This window comes from Oncorhynchus mykiss, chromosome 17 (genome assembly GCF_057628025.1).
Source record: "Oncorhynchus mykiss isolate SJ-2025 chromosome 17, ASM5762802v1, whole genome shotgun sequence".
In the NCBI taxonomy this organism is placed as follows: Eukaryota; Metazoa; Chordata; class Actinopteri; order Salmoniformes; family Salmonidae; genus Oncorhynchus; species Oncorhynchus mykiss.
In genome coordinates this window covers 13,912,993-13,932,142 of record NC_143038.1, presented here as the reverse complement: position 1 = coordinate 13,932,142, position 19,150 = coordinate 13,912,993, and the positions used below count along the sequence as shown (strand labels likewise).

The following is a 19,150-nucleotide window of genomic DNA, read 5'->3' as shown; positions in this document are numbered from 1 at the left end:
CATGTGATTTGGATATTTTTTTTTTTTAAAGGTGGACCTCTGCATTTATGTCCTCCTATCCCCTTAACTGCATCTATAACTCCTATGTTTGATGTTGATAGCTAGCTAGCTAACATCATTTGCATTTTTAGGGCGTTCACACACTGCTGTACAACAATGTAGAAGAAAAACGGGGCAATTCAAGAGGGTGCTATGAAATGAATGTCAAAAGTAGTTATTTTCCCTTTGTCATTATAAATGACATATGTTATGTACGCTTCTTAGTGGGAACGCAACACCCTGCTATATCTCAACACCCCGTGGAGTGAATAAGTATGTGATCGTAGGTGCGGGGAGGGACGGACAGAGGCAGAGAAAAATACCGTTTACAGGGTATTTGTTATTCCTTAACATGGTAAGGTGAGGAAAAGGGGCTGGACGGAACCAAAGTAAAAATTAAAAAGAGTCCCCGCTCCTACCTTCCCACTACTTACCTAACCTTTAGCACCACCTGGCGCGCTTAACAAAATACAAGGGGGTGGGAAGCCCAGGTGTTACCTAGTGTGCATAGACAGATGAAATACTACGGTTATGTATGCCCGCAGGCCTCTTGCCTAACCGCTCCCAAGGTGCGTTCCCCTTCCCCTCCTGGGAACAAATGAAACAGAATAATTACTAATACTTAATGTTAGTGTTTTGGGTTATTGCAATTGTTCACTAAGCCCTATTGGCATACACATACCTCGGGAAGGATTGGCTACAACAATCAACACAGGACATAAAAATATGCTCTCCTCCCTGACGCAGGAACTCTGACTTTTATCAGGCTGGAGAAGGAGTTTGCAATAGCAGAGACAGCTGTATCCCCTGACGAGAGGGAGGGTCAGAGCTCCAATCTGCGATGGGACCGAACAATCAGCTGAATTAATCATTAGCTAGATTGTTCTCTTCAATATTATAGCTTAATATACTTGCCTAACACTGCAAGGTCATATTTTATAACTTAGCTAGTCATGTTGGCAATAGAATAAGCTTTCAAATGATGCCCACCTGACCCAGGTTGCGGGTCAATTTATATTGGACAGTGTTTGGATTCCGTAAAATTGGTGTCGACGCAGGACTGTGTTCCAAAAAAATGTATACATAAATGCAAGCAGGGCATAACATTAAAACGTGCCAAATGCAGGTAGATGTAGGTATTGGTGGGTAAAGAACGTACATTTCACCAGCCACATAAGCGGGTGGTCAATTTTCAGGGCTCTACACTGCAAAAATTACATTCCCATTTCTGAATAAAAATAGAGTAACAAGTCAAGTATGAGCACGTGTGAGTTATAGCAGAACAATTCTGCAGTAGCTGTTTTCAAAGTATTTCTGTGGCTTATAATTGAAATACACTAACTTCTTCATCAGGTTGTGTATTGCTACTGGACCAAAAAAAGGTCAAAACTGTGAACGGCCAGACAAGACATAGAAAATGATACAATGGGGGCAGAATTCTGGAGACCACAGGTAAAGTGAATATGTTTTGAAAGTGATAGTATATATGAAATCTATACTAGTATGACCATCTAATAGGGTATGTCCGGTGTGGCATATCATTTCAAACAAATAACCATTGAATAATTATTTGTAACCCGATGTTATTGTTTTACTCATATGACAGAGCAAAGAAGAAAGCTAATTTGGCAGAGACAGATATTCATGAGAAAAAAAATGCTTCCGGCCAAAAAAAATTTAACTCACATTTTCAAAACTATCAGTCATGGCAATACCGGTAATCTATATAACTAGCCGTTAACATTACGGTGCCCTAGCAGGCCACGTTTAACTTACATTTGTTGCCATTGCATTGATTGTATGGAACTTACAGGTCCTTCAGGTCAAAAAGGTGAAGAGGCAGAGCAGAGAAAGGAGGCAGACAGACTGTGAAAGTAAGCACAAGTGCAGGCTGTTCTTGATCTATACTGAATCACACCTGTTTTGTTCAAATGTGGTGTAGTCATTGAAAAAACAATACATGTTTGATTCTCACTTTTATTTAAAGTATATTAAACATTTATTAAAAATGTCAGCTCAGAAAACAACAATGTCTGCAGCACTAGAGGTACACTGCAGTGACTCTAAATTAGGAACATTCAAAATAAATGTGAAAACACATTCATATACAGTACCAGTCAAAAGTTTGGACACACCTAATCATTCAAGGGTTTTTCTTTATTTGGACTATTTTCTACATTGTAGAATAATAGAGAAGACATCAAAACAATGAAATAACACATATGGAATCATGTAGTAACCAAAAAAAGTGTTAAACAAATAAAGATATATTTAGACACCCTTTGACTTGACAGCTTTGGACACTCTTCGCATTCTCTCAACCAGCTTTATGAGGCAGTCACCAGGTTGCAGATTTCTGAATTGTTAACTAAAATTATAAATGTGTTAACTGTTAAAATGATACATTTTTAAAAACAATACTAAACATGCACATCCAAACAACAGCACAAAAACATCAATGTCATCACATCTGGCCAGACCTATCTGCTCACCCCCCCCATTCATCTCCAGCACCAGCATCAATTTCTGACACATGGCCTAAAACTGCACCATTTTGTTTCTCTCTGTCACCCACGCACTTTCAACATTTAGATAATAAAGTATTTGACCTTGACGATTGGTTGATTTCCAGTTAAGTGTGCATTTTGTCAAGATGGTTGATGAGAAAAGTATCATCCAGCCCGTCAGGTATCTCACTGCTCATTCGTATGCCATGTCTTGAAATATGCAGACAGACCGATTAAAAGTACATTTACATTTTGATACATCAGACAGACAACTTTCTAACTCCGCCCAAAACTTTTGGACTTTATAGCAGGTTATTGAGTCATTAGTTTTACACTTATAAAACAGATGGGTCTAATCTTGAATGCTGATTGCTTAAAACCGCATTCCAGCCTGTGTCTATTCCACAAGTTACCACCGGCTAAATCTATGATGTTAAAATGCCTATTTACTCTGTTCCATCTGCCTGTGCAATCCTCTGTCTCATCAGCCCAGCCAGGCAATTTATAAACTTGATCTCCACTATAAAAAGCATGTAGACATTATTTCCCACTTCTTTTCGACTAACATCTAGTTTTCAACATCGGAGATTTGTATAAACCTTGCTGTCTGTCTCTCCGACATTTGCTAAATTGTTTCAATATTCAAATTCGATCTCCACCTGTCCCATAGTAATGAAAGTGTTGGGATGAGACAGACAGGTAGGGAGCTTTTCTCAGCCAGTTCGAAATCATGAAATCAACATTTTTATGGATATATACAAAGAACTAGCAATAGAAAACATGTCTAACAAAACAATGTGCAGCTAGTTTGTAGTCTTTCCCGCTTCAGTTTAAAATTATTGTGTTAGCTATGTTGTTGGCTAGCTCTTGAGCAACAGTGTCCTGACGAGAGAGAGCAGATTTTCTATGCCAGGTGAAATCATTAGCTCATTGTTATGGATGTATCCAAATCAATATCACTAGAAAACAACAAACAAATGCAGCTACTTTGTTGTTTTTCTGTCTGCACTGTTTGACATGACTAGCTAGCTAGCAAGGGATAAGAACATTGCCAGCCAATATGGCAATGGAACATATAGATCTGGGTTGCGCCCATAGATACAGAATAAAAAGACTGAACGACTGGCAACTGAACAGATAGAAGGAACGACCAGGCGGCTTGGGTAGCAACCCTAGATTTGTGTCGGGACTATATCTTGTGGAAGGATGAAATATCATGAATAAATTAAAATATTTGTTTGTTAATGAAAATATGTCAATCATTATTTATATATGTTGGTAACCCATTGTATAAAAGTGATAATGCCCTCGAAGTTGCTGATTTTGGCATGATTTGACTTGGTCTCAGGCCGTGCCAATATATCCTCCAAACAGCGGCTACTCGGGCATTATCACTTAATTAAAACATGACTCTGCCGTTTTGCTGTAGAATTTGTGATTTTAACTTGTAAAATACATTCTATACATTAGTTTATACTGGATTAAGGGTCATTTTTGTTAACTGTAATTTCGTTGGAACATCACTAACATTCCCTCTGTCCAATATCATCAATTCTTTTTAAGTCTTGGAAGAAATTGAAACTTTTATTTTGTATTTGCCCATACAAAGTCAGTTATGACGTAGTATACTTTTTTTTTTTAAGTATTCAGTGGGATAATTGGTATAAATATAATAATTAATTGTTCATATTTAATTGTGCCATTCTGTGTGTGTGTTAAGAAAACCATAATGTTGAACCTATAGGGACCATTGTTAACCTTCAGAGAACATTCCCAGAACCTTCAGAGAACATTGCCTACAGTGTAACCTTCAGAGAACGTGCCCCGCTATCTTTGTAAAACCAAAAGAGAACGTTATAAGAATGTTAAGAAAACCATCCGTTTAAACCTTTAGGGAACATTGGTGCAACGTTCGGGGAACATTCCCACAACCTTCAGGGACTATTGCCAGAACCTAAATGTGTTATCTGGGTATGTCTGTGGTTGAGAAGGTATTGACATTGTTCATTAACATGCTATAGTAAGCGTTTCTGTTTTAAAATGGGTGCCTAAACCCTTGCAGCAGAGGAGAGCAATGTTTGAGCTACATTTTGTCTCCAAAAAGTAAATATGTTAAAACAAGGGGTGGAACTTGTTCACTATTGTCAGCTGATTTAGAATTACATTTTTATAAATTCCTGGCATGTTCTGTTGAGGTATTGACGAGTAAAGTCAGAATCTTCAATATAAAGCTAACTTCACTGCAGTAGTAAAATAGATAAGTGTTTAAGATTTGTATCCCTGAAGTTTTGACTGATTATAGCGAAGAAAATATATCTGCATTTCCCGCTGTGTAAACGCGTTGATTCTCATAGCAAATAGTCTCAAGATAAAGCCTGATAAACTTGGGGAATTGATATTCAAAGCTTAAATAGAAAAACCTTTGTCAGGAACCAGGACTAACACCAGGACTAATAAATCCAATGCAACTGCATGTTTTACAAACGGTACAACGTTGTAAAAATACTTCAAAAGTACACCTTAAGTCTTTTTAGGGGGTGTGTGTACTTTACTATTTATATTTTTTACGTTTTCTTTTTATTCCATGAATTTTCCCTGTCACCCAAAATAACTTGTTACTAAAATGGGCTCCCAAGTGGCGCAGCGGTCTAAGGCACTGCATCTCCGTGCTAGAGGCGTCACTACAGACACCAGGCTGTATCACAACCGGCCGTGAATGGGAGTCCCATAGGGCAGCGTACAATTGGCCCAGCGTCGTCCGGGTTTGGCTGTCATAGTAAGTAAGAAATTGTTTTTAACTGACTTGCCTAGTTAAATAAAAGTTACATTTTAAAACATTAACACTTATCAAATGAACATCCCTGGTCATCCCTACTGCCTCTGATCTGGCAAAGTCACTAAACACAAATTCTTTGTATGTAAATTATGTCTGAGTGTTGGAGTGTGCCCATCTATCTTTAAATTAAAAAAATACAAACAGGAAAATCATGGCATCTGGTTTGCTTAATATAAGGAATGTTAAATTATTTATACTGTTACTTTGATACTTACAGTGCATTCAGAAAGTATTCAGACACCTTGGCTTTTCTACATCTTGTTACATTACAGACTTATTCTAAAACTGATTAAATAAATGTTTTTTTCTTCATCAATCTACACACAATACCCCATAATGACAAAGAAAAAACAGAAATACCTTATTTACATAAGTATTCAGACCCTTTGCTATGATACTCGAAATTGAGCTCAGGTGCATCCTGTTTCCATTGATCATCCTTGAGATCTCTACAACTTGATTGGAATCCACCTGTGGTAAATTCAATTGATTGGACATGATTTGGAATGGCACACACCTGTCTATATAAGGTCCAAAAGTTGACGGTGCATGTCAGAGCAAAAACCGAGCCATGAGGTAAAAGGAATTGTCCACAGAGCTCCGAGAGATGATTGTGTCGAGGCACAGATCTGGGGAAAGGTACAAAAACATTTCTGCAGCATTGAAGGTGCCCAAGAACACAGTGGCCTCCATCATTCTTAAATGGAAGAAGTTTGGAACCACCAAGACTCTTCCTAGAGCTGGTCGCCTGACCAAACGGAGCAATCTGGGGAGAAGGGCCTTGGTCAGGGAGGTGACCAAGAACCTGATGGTCACTCTGACAGAGCTCCAGAGTTCCTCTGTGGAGATGGGAAAATCTTCCAGAAGGACAACCATCTCTGCAGCACTCCACCAATCAGGCCTTTATGGTAGAGTGGCCAGATGGAAGCCACTCCTCAGTAAAAGGCACATGGACAGCCTGCTTGGAGTTTGCCAAAAGGCACCTAAAGACTCTCAGACCATGAGAAACAAGATTCTGTTCTGATGAAACCAAGATTAAACTCTTTGGAGGAAACCAATGGTGAAGCATGGTGGTGGCAGCATCATGCTGTGGGGATGTTTATCAGCGGCAGGGACTGGGAGACTAGCCAGGATCAAGGGAGAGAAGAACAGAGCAAAGTACAGAGAGATCCTTGATGAACACCTGATCCAGAGTGCTCAGGAACTTTAGACAGGGACGTAGATTCACCTTCCAACAGGACAATGACCCTAAGCACAAAGCAATGACAACGTAGGAGTGGCTTCGGGACTTGTCTCTGAATGTCCTTGAGTGGCCCAGCCAGAGCCCGGGACTTGAACCAACTACAGGTGTGCCAAGCTTGTAGCATCATATACAAGAAGACTCGAGGCTGTAATTGATGCTAAAGGTGTTTCAACCAAATACTTATGTAAATGTGATATTTCCATTTTGTTTTTTATACATTTGCAAAAAAATCTAAACCTGTTTTTGCTTTGTTATTATGAGGTATTGTGTGTAGATTGATGAGGGGGAAAAAAACAATTTAATACATTTTAGAATAAGGTTGTAAAGTAACAAAATGTGGAAAGTCAAGGGGTCTGAATACTTTCTGAATGCACTAAGTATATTTTTGCAATTACATTTACTTTTGAATCTTAAGTATATTTAAAACCAATTACTCGAGTAGTAATTTACTGGGTGACGTGCACTTTTGAGTCATTTTCTATTAAAGGTACAGTATCTTTACTCTTACCGAAGTATGACAATTGGGTACTTTTTCCACCACTGGGTGGACACGGCACACTATTCTAGTTTTGCAGAGAGAGGAGGATGGCGGCAATTTATTTTCTCGCCTAGAGTGGCAGAACGGCAAGGACTGGGCCTGGTTTCTTTTTCGCAAACTTAGACCTGAGGGGTATACAACAAAGTAGAATCAATGAGTTAACTTAATCATATAAAAATATATTTTCCTGCAGTGTGGATTTATTCAAGGATTCTCTGAAAAGTGTGTTAGCGCATGTTTTTTTCAAGTATCTTGACTAGGTAAAACTCTTTCCAGACTGGGAGCAGTGGAAAGGCTTCTTCCCTGCATGTCATCTCATGCATTTTAAGGTGTCCTAACCGGGTAAAAGCTTTTTCACACTAAGAGGATTTGAAAGGATTATTTATCTCCTGTGTGTGTCATCTCATGTGTTTTCAGTCTCCTTAACCTGGTAAAACCTTTTCCACACTGAGAACATTGGAATGGTTTTTCTCCCGTGTGTATTGTCATGTGATCTTTCAGATGAGATGACTGGATGAATCTCTTCCCACACTGAGAGCATTGGAAAGCCCTCTGCCTCTCTACTAAGTGTGTTCTCTCATGTGATTTCCGGTCCCCTGATGAGAAAAATTTCTTTTCACACTGAGAGCACTGATACGGCTTCTCGCCAGTGTGTGTTCTTTCATGCACTTTTAGATGCCCTGATCGCCCGAAACCCTTCCCACAATGAGAACAGTGGTATGTTTTCTCTTCCCCTGTATGTATTCTCTCGTGCTCTTTCAGGCCCCTTAACTCAACAAAACCCCTTCCACACTGTGAGCAGAGGTGAGGCTTCTCTTCTGTGTGTGTCCACTCATGTGTTTTCAGGCTACCTAACTGGGTAAAACTCTTTCCGCACAGGGAGCACTGGAAAGGCTTCTCTCCTTTGTGTATTCTGTTGTGTTTTTTCAGGCTCCCTAACTCAGTAAAACTCTTTCCACACAGGGAGCAGTAGAAAGGCTTCTCTCCTGTGTGTGTCCTCTCATGTGTTGTCAGGTGCCCTAACTGGGTAAAACTCTTTCCACACTGGGAGCAGTGGTGAGGCTTCTCTCCTGTGTGTATTCTCTTGTGCATTTTTAAGTTCCCTAAATGGGTAAAACTTTTTCCACACAGGAAGCATTGGAAAGGCTTATCTCCTGTGTGTGTTCTTTCATGGTCTTTCAGGGTCCATAACCAAGTAAAACCCTTTCCACACTGAGTGCATTGGAATGTTTTTTCTCCTGTGTGTGTTCTCTTATGCTCTTTCAGATGAGTTGACCGGATAAATCTCTTTCCACACTGAGCGCATTGGAAAGGCCTCTCTACAGGGTGTGTGTTTTTTTTCCCAGTGTGTATTCTCTCATGCGTTCTCAGGTTCCCTGACTGGGTGAAACTCTTTCCGCACTGAAAGCAGTGGTAAGGCTTCTCCCCTTTATGCGTTCTCTTATGGTCTTTAAGGTGCCCTAACCGGGTAAAAGTCTTTCCACATTGGGAGCAGGGGTAAGGCTTTTCTCCTGTGTGCGTCCTCTCATGTGTTTTTAGGTGCCCTGACTGAGTAAAACTCTTTCCACATTGTGAGCAGTGGTAAGGCTTTTCTCCTGTGTGTATTCTTTCATGATCTGTTAGGTTCCGTAACTTAGTAAAACTCTTTCCACACTGCGAGCAGCGGTGTTGTCTCGCTGGTTTGGGCATCTCTGGGTCTGGTTTCCCTGAAGTACACTTTCCGCTGTTCGAGTGAGAGTCTAGTCTCTCTCCTGCCAAAGACAAACAGAGTGTTTAGTTAAATACTAAACAGAGACCTGAATGAAACATCCATATGATAAAATTGTCTTCCTATGAGATTTAATCAAGACTAGATCCATCAGTAAAAACAGCAGCACACGTCATCACAGAATGGCAGTAGTGTTTTGTAGCCTAATAAAAACAAACTAGAACTTGACTGTTATGCATTTATTAGACCTAATGGACTACAATTACAGTGTATACAAACAATGGAGTAAAACAAGCTTACATTTGGGGTTCTGAGGGGTATATTACAAGGTTAGCTAGATCTACTTATGGTTTTCTGAAGTAAGCCAGCTTCAGTTAGCTTCACATTCCAGCAGGCTTCATCCACGTTACGGATGTGGATATTGATCCTGCAGCTGCCACTAACTCCAGCCAGGCATGTAACTACTTGTCCATGATGCACGTGGACAACCTAGTGAGTCGAACGCCACTCTTTATTGATACAAACCTGAAAACGGCAATCCATGGGCGAGTCAGTGCCACGTTTTCATTTTTGCCGAAATGAAAATGAAAGTTATCTTGCAAATTCAGCAGGCTAAGGTGGGAAATACGCTATTAGAAGTGCCGTCTTTCTTTTATTGTATGTGTATCATAATGCCATCATTGATGTGCTTATCAATACACAAGCATCTTCTTTCCGACTCCTTTCATTTTATTCATATGAAAGTTTTAATGTGCATGATGTTTCAAATGCATCCTGTTATTCCTAAATGTGGCGTGATATATATTTTTTACACAAGAACATTTTACGAATAAAATATTTATTTCAGTCATCTTCCTCATATTGTTGAGAGAATGAAGGGGGTGATAACGCACTCTGAGCTCTATTTAAACTAACTTAAACGCAGCAGTAAATCTTAACACTGGCTGTCGCACTATAGGTTCGAGGGGGAGTGTCAGTAAAATGTATTGTATTTTCACAACCCAGAATTTTGGGCACAGAGTCAACGCCCACTGCCATCCGTTCTATTGGCCAACGTGCAATCATTGGAAAATAAAATCGATGAGCTATGATCAAGATTATCCTACCAACGGGACATTGAAAAACTGTAAAATAATATGTTTCACCGAGTCGTGGCTTAACAACGACACAGATAATATAGAGGTAGCGGGATTCTCCATGCAGCGGCAGGACAGAGAAGCTACTATTTGTCTATAACAGCTGGTGCGCGATGTCTAATATAAATGAAGTCTCGAGGTATTGCTCGCCTGAGGTAGAGTACCTTATGATAAGCTGTAGACCACACAATCTACCAAGAGAGTTCTAATCTATATAGGGATGAAATGGTTACTGGTTTCACAATAAACCACTGTAAAATTCCCTACGGTTAGTATTACCATTTCAAATTGTAATCATCTTTAAAACCGTTTTTGATTACCGTGGTTTGAAAAACTCACGGTAAATATTGTCCAACATCAACCAAAGTTAGCAACAGTCTAGTGCAGGCGCAGCATGCAACGTGGGTTTTGTTTTGTGTGAAAACATGGCGGAAGGCAGTGACAGAGCTCAGGAGATTTTTCAGCCTTCTAATAGGACCAAATCTGAAGAGTGGTCATATTTTGGGTTTTACAAAAGTGCTGAGGGAATCTTAAATCGAAGATGGTCACCCTGTCTGCAGAACATGCAACAACAAAAAACACTGCAACACTTCAAATCTTTTGAGTCATCTTCGTGACCACCATCCACTACTTTATAGCCAATGCAAGGCAAGTGAACTTTTAGCTCAATGCATGATGTGGGGACTTCGGAATGGGGGAAAACGTCATGGTTTGTCTCTCTAACTTGCTAATAGCTTGTCAATAATGTAAACTGAAGCTTTCAGTGTTACCTACTCTTGTAAAAACACTACACGTTGTTCTGCTGCTGTATGCATTGTGTCTGCAGACTCTATTCGCCCATTACACACGATAACACGTTATGTAGTTTAGTCACCAAACCATCATATTTTGTTCATAAAAAATGTGTCAGTCGTCGACTTGGATGTAAAAGTGTTCCAACAGGAGAAACACTATAGACTCCTATACACGACTCCTGTATTTATGTCAATTGTTGGGCTCATTGCAATTACTATCACCGTCTTCTTAAGACTCATTTGTATTTATGTAAATTGTGCATGGGGTCATTGCATATACTCAAATCCAACACAGAAGATAGACTGTGTGTGTGTGTGTGCGTGTGTGTATGCGTGTGCGTGAATAATAATAATTATAACAACGAGGGGCCATGCATCAGAGCTCCCTCACCTTGCCAGGGTTGCAAGGAAGCTTTTGCGCATCCCAGCAACCAGCGTGCCATCAGAGGGAGTGTTCAGTGCCAGCGGGCACATCGACTCCCCTCGCAGATCACTACTTAAACCGGACAAAGTAAATATGCTGACATTTTTACATTTCAATCTCAAGTGAACAAAAATTGCATACATACAGGAAGTTAGGCCAGCAGCACCCTATTTCTTTATGAAGGAGAGAACGGACATACAATCAATGCTGTTCATTCGACTTGTTTACATATTTTGTGTTATTTTAATGTCAACACCTGCACATTGGATTTGTTTACATATGGTTGTATTGTTCTTACATGCACATTGCTTTGCTTGTGTTGCTTTTATATGCACATTTGATTTGCTTATGTTCATGGTTGTGTTCACTAAAACCTGCACTAGGGAAACTTTTACCTCTCATGGCCACATGGCGCCATCTTTAATGTTAATGTTGTTATTTTAATGTTTATGCACACACAAGTGCATAGTGCTGCTTATTTGATTTGTTGTTTGTTTATTTGATTTGTTTACTTAACTTCTTTGGGGTAGGGGGCAGTATTTTCACGTCCGGATGAAAAGCGTGCCCAGAGTAAACTGCCTGCTACTCAGGCCCAGATCCTAGGATATGCATTTATTAGCAGATTTGGATAGAAAACACTCAGAAGTTTCTAAAACAGTTTGAATGATGTTTGTGAGTATAACATAACTTATATGGCAGGCAAAAACCTGAGAAAAAAAACAACCAGGAAGTGGGAAATCTGAGTTTGTACGTTTGTTTCAACTCTTTGCTTATCCAAAATACAGTGGAAATGGGGTCATGTTGCACTTCCTAAGGCTTCCACTAGAACCTTGTTTGATGCTTCTACTGTGAAGTGGGGCCAAATGAGAGGGGAATCAGTCAGAGGTCTGCCAGAGAGCCACGAGCTGGTCACGCGCATTCACATGAGAGGTAGCTTCCGTTCCAATGCTTTTCTACAGACAAAGGAATTCTCCGGTTGGAACATTATTGAAGATTTATATTAAAAACATCCTAAAGATTGATTCTATACATCGTTTGACATGTTTCTACGGACTGTAACAGAACTTTTTGGACTTTTCGTCCGTACTTTCCACTGGACTTGCACGCGCGTTGTGAGTTTAGATTGTGTACTGAACGCACGAACAACAAGGACTAGGAATTTGGACATAAATTATGGCTATTATCGAACAAAACAAACATTTATTGTGGAACTCGGATTCCTGGGAGTGCATTCTGATGAAGATCATCAAAGGTAAGTGAATATTTATAATGTTATTTCTGACTTCTGTTGACTCCAACATGGTGGATATCTCTTTGGGTTGATTTGTTGTCTGAGCGCTGTACTCAGATTACTGCATGGTTTGCTTATTCCGTAAAGTTTTTTTTAAATCTGACACAGGGGTTGCATTAAGGAGAAGGGCATCTAAATGTCCATATATAACACTTGTATTTTCATCAACATTTATGATGACTATTTCTGTAAATTGATGTGGCTCTCTGCAAAATCACCGGATGTTTTGGAACTACTGAACATAACGCACCAATGTAAACTCAGATTTTTTTATATAAATATGAACTTTACCGAACCAAACATACATGTATTGTGTAAAATGAAGTCCTATGAGTGTCATCTGATGAAAATCATCAAAGGTTAGTCATTCATTTTATCTATATTTCTGATTTTTGTGACTCCTCTCTTTGGCTGGAAAAATGGCTGTGTTTTTCTGTGACTTGGCTCTCACCTAATATAATCGTTTGGTTTGCTTTAGTCGTAAAGCCTTTTTGAAATCGGACACTTGACAACAAGTGTATCTTTAAAATGGTGTAAAATACATGTGATTTCTGTTGTTTTGAATTTGACGCCCTGCAGTTTCACTGGCTGTTGACGAGGTGAGACGGTTGTGTTCATTTAAACCTGCACTAGGGAAACTTTTACCCATCATGGCCACATGGTGCCATCTTTAATGTTAATGTTATTATTTTCATGTTTATGCACACAAAAAGTGCATCGTGCTGCTAATTGTATTTGTTGTTTGTTGGTTTTCAATATAAAACTTGGTGAAGTGATTTCAGTGTGCGTATCAGTCATTTTTTTAGCATTTCAAGCACATTTGAACAACACTGCCATAATACTGATAACCGTGATAACTTTGGTCACTATAATCGTGATATGAAATTTTCAGACCGTTTCATCTCTACATGTACAGTTGAAGTCGGAAGTTTACATACACCTCACCCAAATACATTTAAACTCAGTTTTTCACAATTCCTGACATTTAATCCTCTGAAAAATTCCCTGTCTTAGGATCACCACTTTATTTTAAGAATGTGAAATGTCAGAATAATAGTAGATAGTTATTTCTTTCAGCTTTTATTTCTTTCCTCACATTCCCAGTGGGTCAGAAGTTTACATACACTCAATTAGTATTTGGTAGCATTGCCTTTAAATTGTTTAACTTGGGTCAAACGTTTCAAGTAGCCTTCCACAAGCTTCCCACAATAAGTTGGGTGAATTTTGGCCCATTCCTCCTGACAGAGCTGGTGTAACGGAGTCAGGTTTGTAGGCTTCCTTGATCGCACATGCATTTTCAGTTCTGCCCACAAATTTTCTATAGGATTGAGTTCAGGGATTCGTGATGGTCAGTCAATACCTTGACTTTGTTGTCCATAAGCTATTTTGTCAAAACTTTGGAAGTATGCTTGGGGTCACTGTCCATTTGGAAGACCCATTTGCGACCAAGCTTTAACCTTTTGCGTGTAGGGGGCAGTATTTTCGTTTTTGGCTAAAAAACGTACCCATTTGAAACTGCCTATTTCTCAGCCCCAGAAACTAGAATATGCATATTATTGTCAGATTAGGATAGAAAACACTCTAAAGTTTCCAAAACTGTAAAAATATTGTCTGAGTATAACAGAACTGATATTGCAGGCGAAAACCTGAGCAAAATCCAATCAGGAAGTGCCTCTTATTTTGAAACCTCTCTGTTCCTATGCATGCATATCCTCCATTTAAAGGGATATCAACCAGATTCCTTTTTCTATGGCATCCCTAAGGTGTCAACCGTCTTTAGACATAGTTTCAGGCTTTTATTTTGAAAAATGAGCGTGAAAGATCACATTGCGTAAGTGGATAGGTGGGGGCTCTCAGAGTGAGTTTTGCGCTACAGAGTAAAATGGCCATTGTTCCTCCCGTTGTTATTGAAAAACCTACACACCCGGTTGAAACCATGTATTAAGACTGTTGACATCTAGTGGAAGCCATAGGAACTGCAATTTGGGAGGCGGAAGTCTTTGGTTTCAATAGTTTAAGCTTGGAATTGGCTGGCAGGTCAACAGAAAAACAATTGGTCCTCGGGTTTTCGCCTGCCAAATCAGTTCTGTTATACTCACATACATAATTTTAACAGTTTTAGAAACTTTAGAGTGTTTTCGATCCAAAACTACCATGCATATGCATATCTTAGCTTCTGGGCCTGAGTAACAGGCAGTTTACTTTGGACACCTCAGTCATCCAAAATTCCTATCCCTAACAAGTTTTACATTTAAATTACTTGTGTCATGCACAAAGTAGATGTCCTAACCAACTTGCCAAAACTAGAGTTTGTTAACAAGACATTTGCAGAGTGTTTGAAAAATGAGACTTAATGACTCCAACCTAAGTGTATGTAAACTTACGGCTTCAACTGTATATTATTCATAGCCATCTATTTACCACCACAAAACGATGCTGGCCCTAGGACCTCACTCAACCAACTCTACAAGGCCATAAATTCATCCAGAAGCGGCGCTCTTAGTGGCCGGGGACTTTAATGCAGGCAAACTTAAATCTGTTTAACCTCATTTCTAACAGCATGTCACATGTACAACCAGAGGGAAAAACACTCTAGACCACCTTTACTCCACACACAGAGATGCATATAAATCTCTGCCCTGCCCTTCCCTTCAGATTCCTGCTTACAAGCAAAAACTAAAGCAGGAAGTACCAGTGATTCACTCAATACAGAACTGGTCAGTGGTCAGGATGCTATGCTACAGGACTGTTTTGATAGCACAGACTGGAATATGTTCTGGCATTCATCCAATGGCATTGAGGAGTATACCACCTCAGTCATCGGCTTCATCAATAAGTGCATCGACGATGTTGTCCCCACAGTGACCATACGTACATATCCCAACCAGAAGCCATGGATTACCTGCAACATCTGCATTGAGCTAAAGGCTAGAGCTGCCGCTTTCAAAGAGCGGGACACTCATCTGGGCGCTAATAAGAAATCCCGCTATGCCCTCAGATGAACCATCAAACAACCAAAGCCTCAATACAGGATTAAGATTGAATCCTACTACACCGGTTCTGATGCTTGTCGGATGTGGCAGGGCTTGAAAACTATTACGGACAACAAAGGGAAGCCCAGAAGGGAACTGCCCAGTGACACGAGCCTGCTAAATGCCTTTTATACTCCCTTCGAGGCAAGCAACACTAAAGCATGCACGAGAGCACCAGCTGTTCTGGATGACTATGTGATAACACTCTCGGTAGCCGATGTGAGCAAGACCTTTAAACAGGTCAACATTCAAAAAGCCGCGGGGCCAGACAGATTACCAGGACGTGTACTCAAAGCATGCGCGGACCAACTGGCAAGTGTCTTCACTGACATTTTCAACCTCTTCCTGATCGAGTCTGTAATACGAACATGTTTCAAGCCGGCCACCATTGTCCCTGTGCCCAAGGAAGCGAAGGTAACCTGCTTAAATAATTACCGCCCCATAGCACTCACTTCAGTAGCCATGAAGTGCTCTGAAAGGCTGGTCAAGGACTACCATCAACAGCATCCTCCTGGATACCCTAGACCCACTCCAATTCGCAAACCGCCCCAACAGATGACGCAATCTCAATCGCACTCCACACTGCCCTTTCCCACCAGGACAAAAGGAAAACCTATGTGAGATTGCTGTTCATTGACTACAGCTCAGCGTTCAACACCATAGTGCCCACGAAGCTCATCACTAAGCTAAGGACCCTGGGACTAAACACCTCCCTCTGCAACTGGATCCTGGACTTCCTGACGGGCCGCCCCCAGGTGGTAAGGGTAGGCAACAACACGTCTGCCATGCTGATGCCCAGGGGCCCCTCAGGGGTTTGTACTTACTCCCCTCCTATTTTTTATTAGCCCTTTTTTCCCCCAATTTCGTGATATCCAATTTGTAGTTACAGTCTTGTCTCATCGCTGCAACTCTCATACAGCCTCGGGAGAGGCGAAGGTTGAGAGCCATGCGTCCTCCGAAACACAACCCAACCAAGCCGCACTGCTTCTTGACACAATGCCACTTAACCCGGAAGCCAGCCGCACCAATGTGTCGGAGGAAACACTGTACAACTGGCAACCGTGTCAGTGTGCACTAAGCCCGGCCCGCCACAGGAGTTGCTAGTGCGCAATGGGACAAGGACATCGCTGCCGGCCAAACCCTCCCCTAACCCGGACGACGCTGGTCCAATTGTGTGCCGCCCCAAGGGTCTCCCGGTCGCAGCCAGCTGCGACAGAGCCTGGACTCGAACCCAGAATCTCTAGTGGCACAGCCTTAGACCACCGCGCCACTCGGGAGGCCAGTCCCCTCTTGTACTCCCTGTTCTCCCTCACGACTGCGTGTCCAAACACGACTCCAACACCATTATTACGTTTTCTGACGATAGTGGTAGGCCTGATCACCGACAATGAGGAGACAGCCTATAAGGAGGTCAGAGACCTGGCAGTGTGGTGCCAGGACAACAACCTCTCCCTCAACGTGAGCAAGACAAAGGAGCCGATCGTGTACTACAGGAAAAAGCAGGCCAAACAGGCCCCCATTAATATTGACGGGGCGGGTGGCTTGCCTCAGACCATCCTGCAGGTAAAGAAGCCAGATGAGGAGGTCCTGGGCTGGGGTGGTTACACGTGGTCTGCGGTTGTGAGGCTGGTTGGACGTACTGCCAAATTCTCTAAAACAACTGCTTATGGTAGAGAAATTAACATTCAATTCTCTGGCAACAGCTCTGGTGGACATTCCTACAGTCAACATGCCAATTGCATGCTCCCTCAAAACATTTTAGAGTGGCTTTTCACTGTCCCCAGCACAGGGTGCACGTGTGTAATGATCATGCTGTTTAATCAGCTTCTTGATATCCCACACCTGTCAGGTGGATGGATTATCTTGGCAAAGGATAAATGCTCAAGAGAGGGGTGTATCTTGGCTATGAAATATCTTTTGTAATTTTCTGTAGTCACTTTTCAAGGGTTCATTAGAGATAGCGCATCATTGAAAGTCAAAAAAGGCTATTGCAAAGCTATTGTTATTATTAAAGATGTAATTTAAGTATAACTCGGACTGGTGTGTAGTTTGTAACTCTCCTCATTTGGTAAAGCAGAAAAATGCCACGACAGCGTATGGAACATTTCTGGGATCTTTTATTTCAGCTCTTGAAACATGGGACAACACTTTACATATTGTGATGACATGTTTGTTCAGTGTACATGTGTTTTAAAGACAGCACTTCAATTGGACAATGCTCGCGCAACTCAGGAGAGGCGGTGCACTCTAGTAGTTTCAGCACAGACATGTGGGGGAGGGGGTGTGAGTGAGCAGGGGCCGGTTGTGTCTGACACAGAGGGAGAGCGAGAAAATAGCCAAACTGACTCGCGCAAGTTACACAAATATGTCGCTGCGATATGTTGTCTATCATCTCATCTGGTAGTGTCTGTCTTGACTGCATCAAGAAGCCAGATAGCTACACTAGCCAGCTAAGTTAGTTAGCAAGGCTAACTGAGGCTATTTAGAAGCGCTCCCCGCGTCCTGGTCTACAACAACTCTATTCAGATTAAACAACAGCCTACCTGTTGGTTGATCATTGGAGCCTACTGCTTCTCATTTAGACAACTTTATACCATAATTGTAATTAAATGTAGCATTGATTACAAATCTTCCACATGGCTTGGTACACATGGAGCTTCTGACAGTAGTGCTGCTTTGACTGACCGATAATAACAAAGTGTGTAGACTACCAGTCATTTTTATGATGCGCACTCCAGTGGAGGCTCCTCAGGGGAGGAAGTAGGGGGACCATCCTCCTCAGTGAAATTTCATAAAAATAAAAATAGTGAAACATTAAAAAAGTTATCCTTTTTAGATAAAACTATACTAAATATATTAATTTGTCACCAAATAAATCGGTTAAAATACACTGTTTTGCAATGAAGGTCTACAGTAACTTCAACAGCACTGTCTGGGCTAGCACCATAGCGTAGCCGGAGGACAGCTAGCTTCCGTCCCCCTCTGGCTACATTGACTTCAATACAAATCTAGGAGGTTGGTAGGCCTCACCCCCTTCCGTAGACATATATGGTAATTATGACCACTTCCAGAGGACGTCCTCCAACCAATCAAAGCTTTTGCAGTATGAACTGACATGTTGTCCCTCCAATCATAGATGTAGGATCAGAGAACGAACCTAGTGTGTTGTATTGGGATTGTGCCACAGAGCATTTTAGGTGTTCTGTGTGTTGAGAAGCTTGGTGACATTTTTGGATAGAGATTAACCTGTAGTGCGCCTAGCCCGTGAACGGGACCGTTATCATCATCTGACACTAATTAGCATAATGCAACAGACATAAATCTTCCTAGAAAATCTTCCTATTCATGAAAATCACAAGTGAAATATATTGGAACACAGCTTAGCCTTTTGTTAATCACCCTGTCATCTCAGATTTTCAAAATATGCTTTACAGCCAACGCTAGACAAGCATTTGTGTAAGTTTATCATAGCCTAGCATAGCATTATGCCTTGCTAGCAGCAGGCAAACTTGTCACGGAAATCAGAAAAGCAATCAAATGAAATCGTTTACCTTTGATGAACTTCGGATGTTTTCACTCACGAGACTCCCAGGTAGACAGCC

The 19,150-nt window shown here is 41.0% G+C and overlaps 1 protein-coding gene across 1 annotated transcript in view; it reads right to left on the bottom strand.

The window, feature by feature from the left end:
• Nucleotides 1–8,254: 8,254 nt before the first annotated feature.
• The window catches only part of LOC110493746 (uncharacterized), a 29,773-nt gene continuing 18,877 nt past the window's right edge, over nt 8,255–19,150 (bottom strand). The window contains 2 exon segments of the mRNA XM_036949744.2: nt 8,255–8,411; nt 8,413–8,914. Coding sequence (XP_036805639.2) covers nt 8,342–8,411; nt 8,413–8,914 — 572 coding nt within the window. The 3' untranslated portion in view covers nt 8,255–8,341.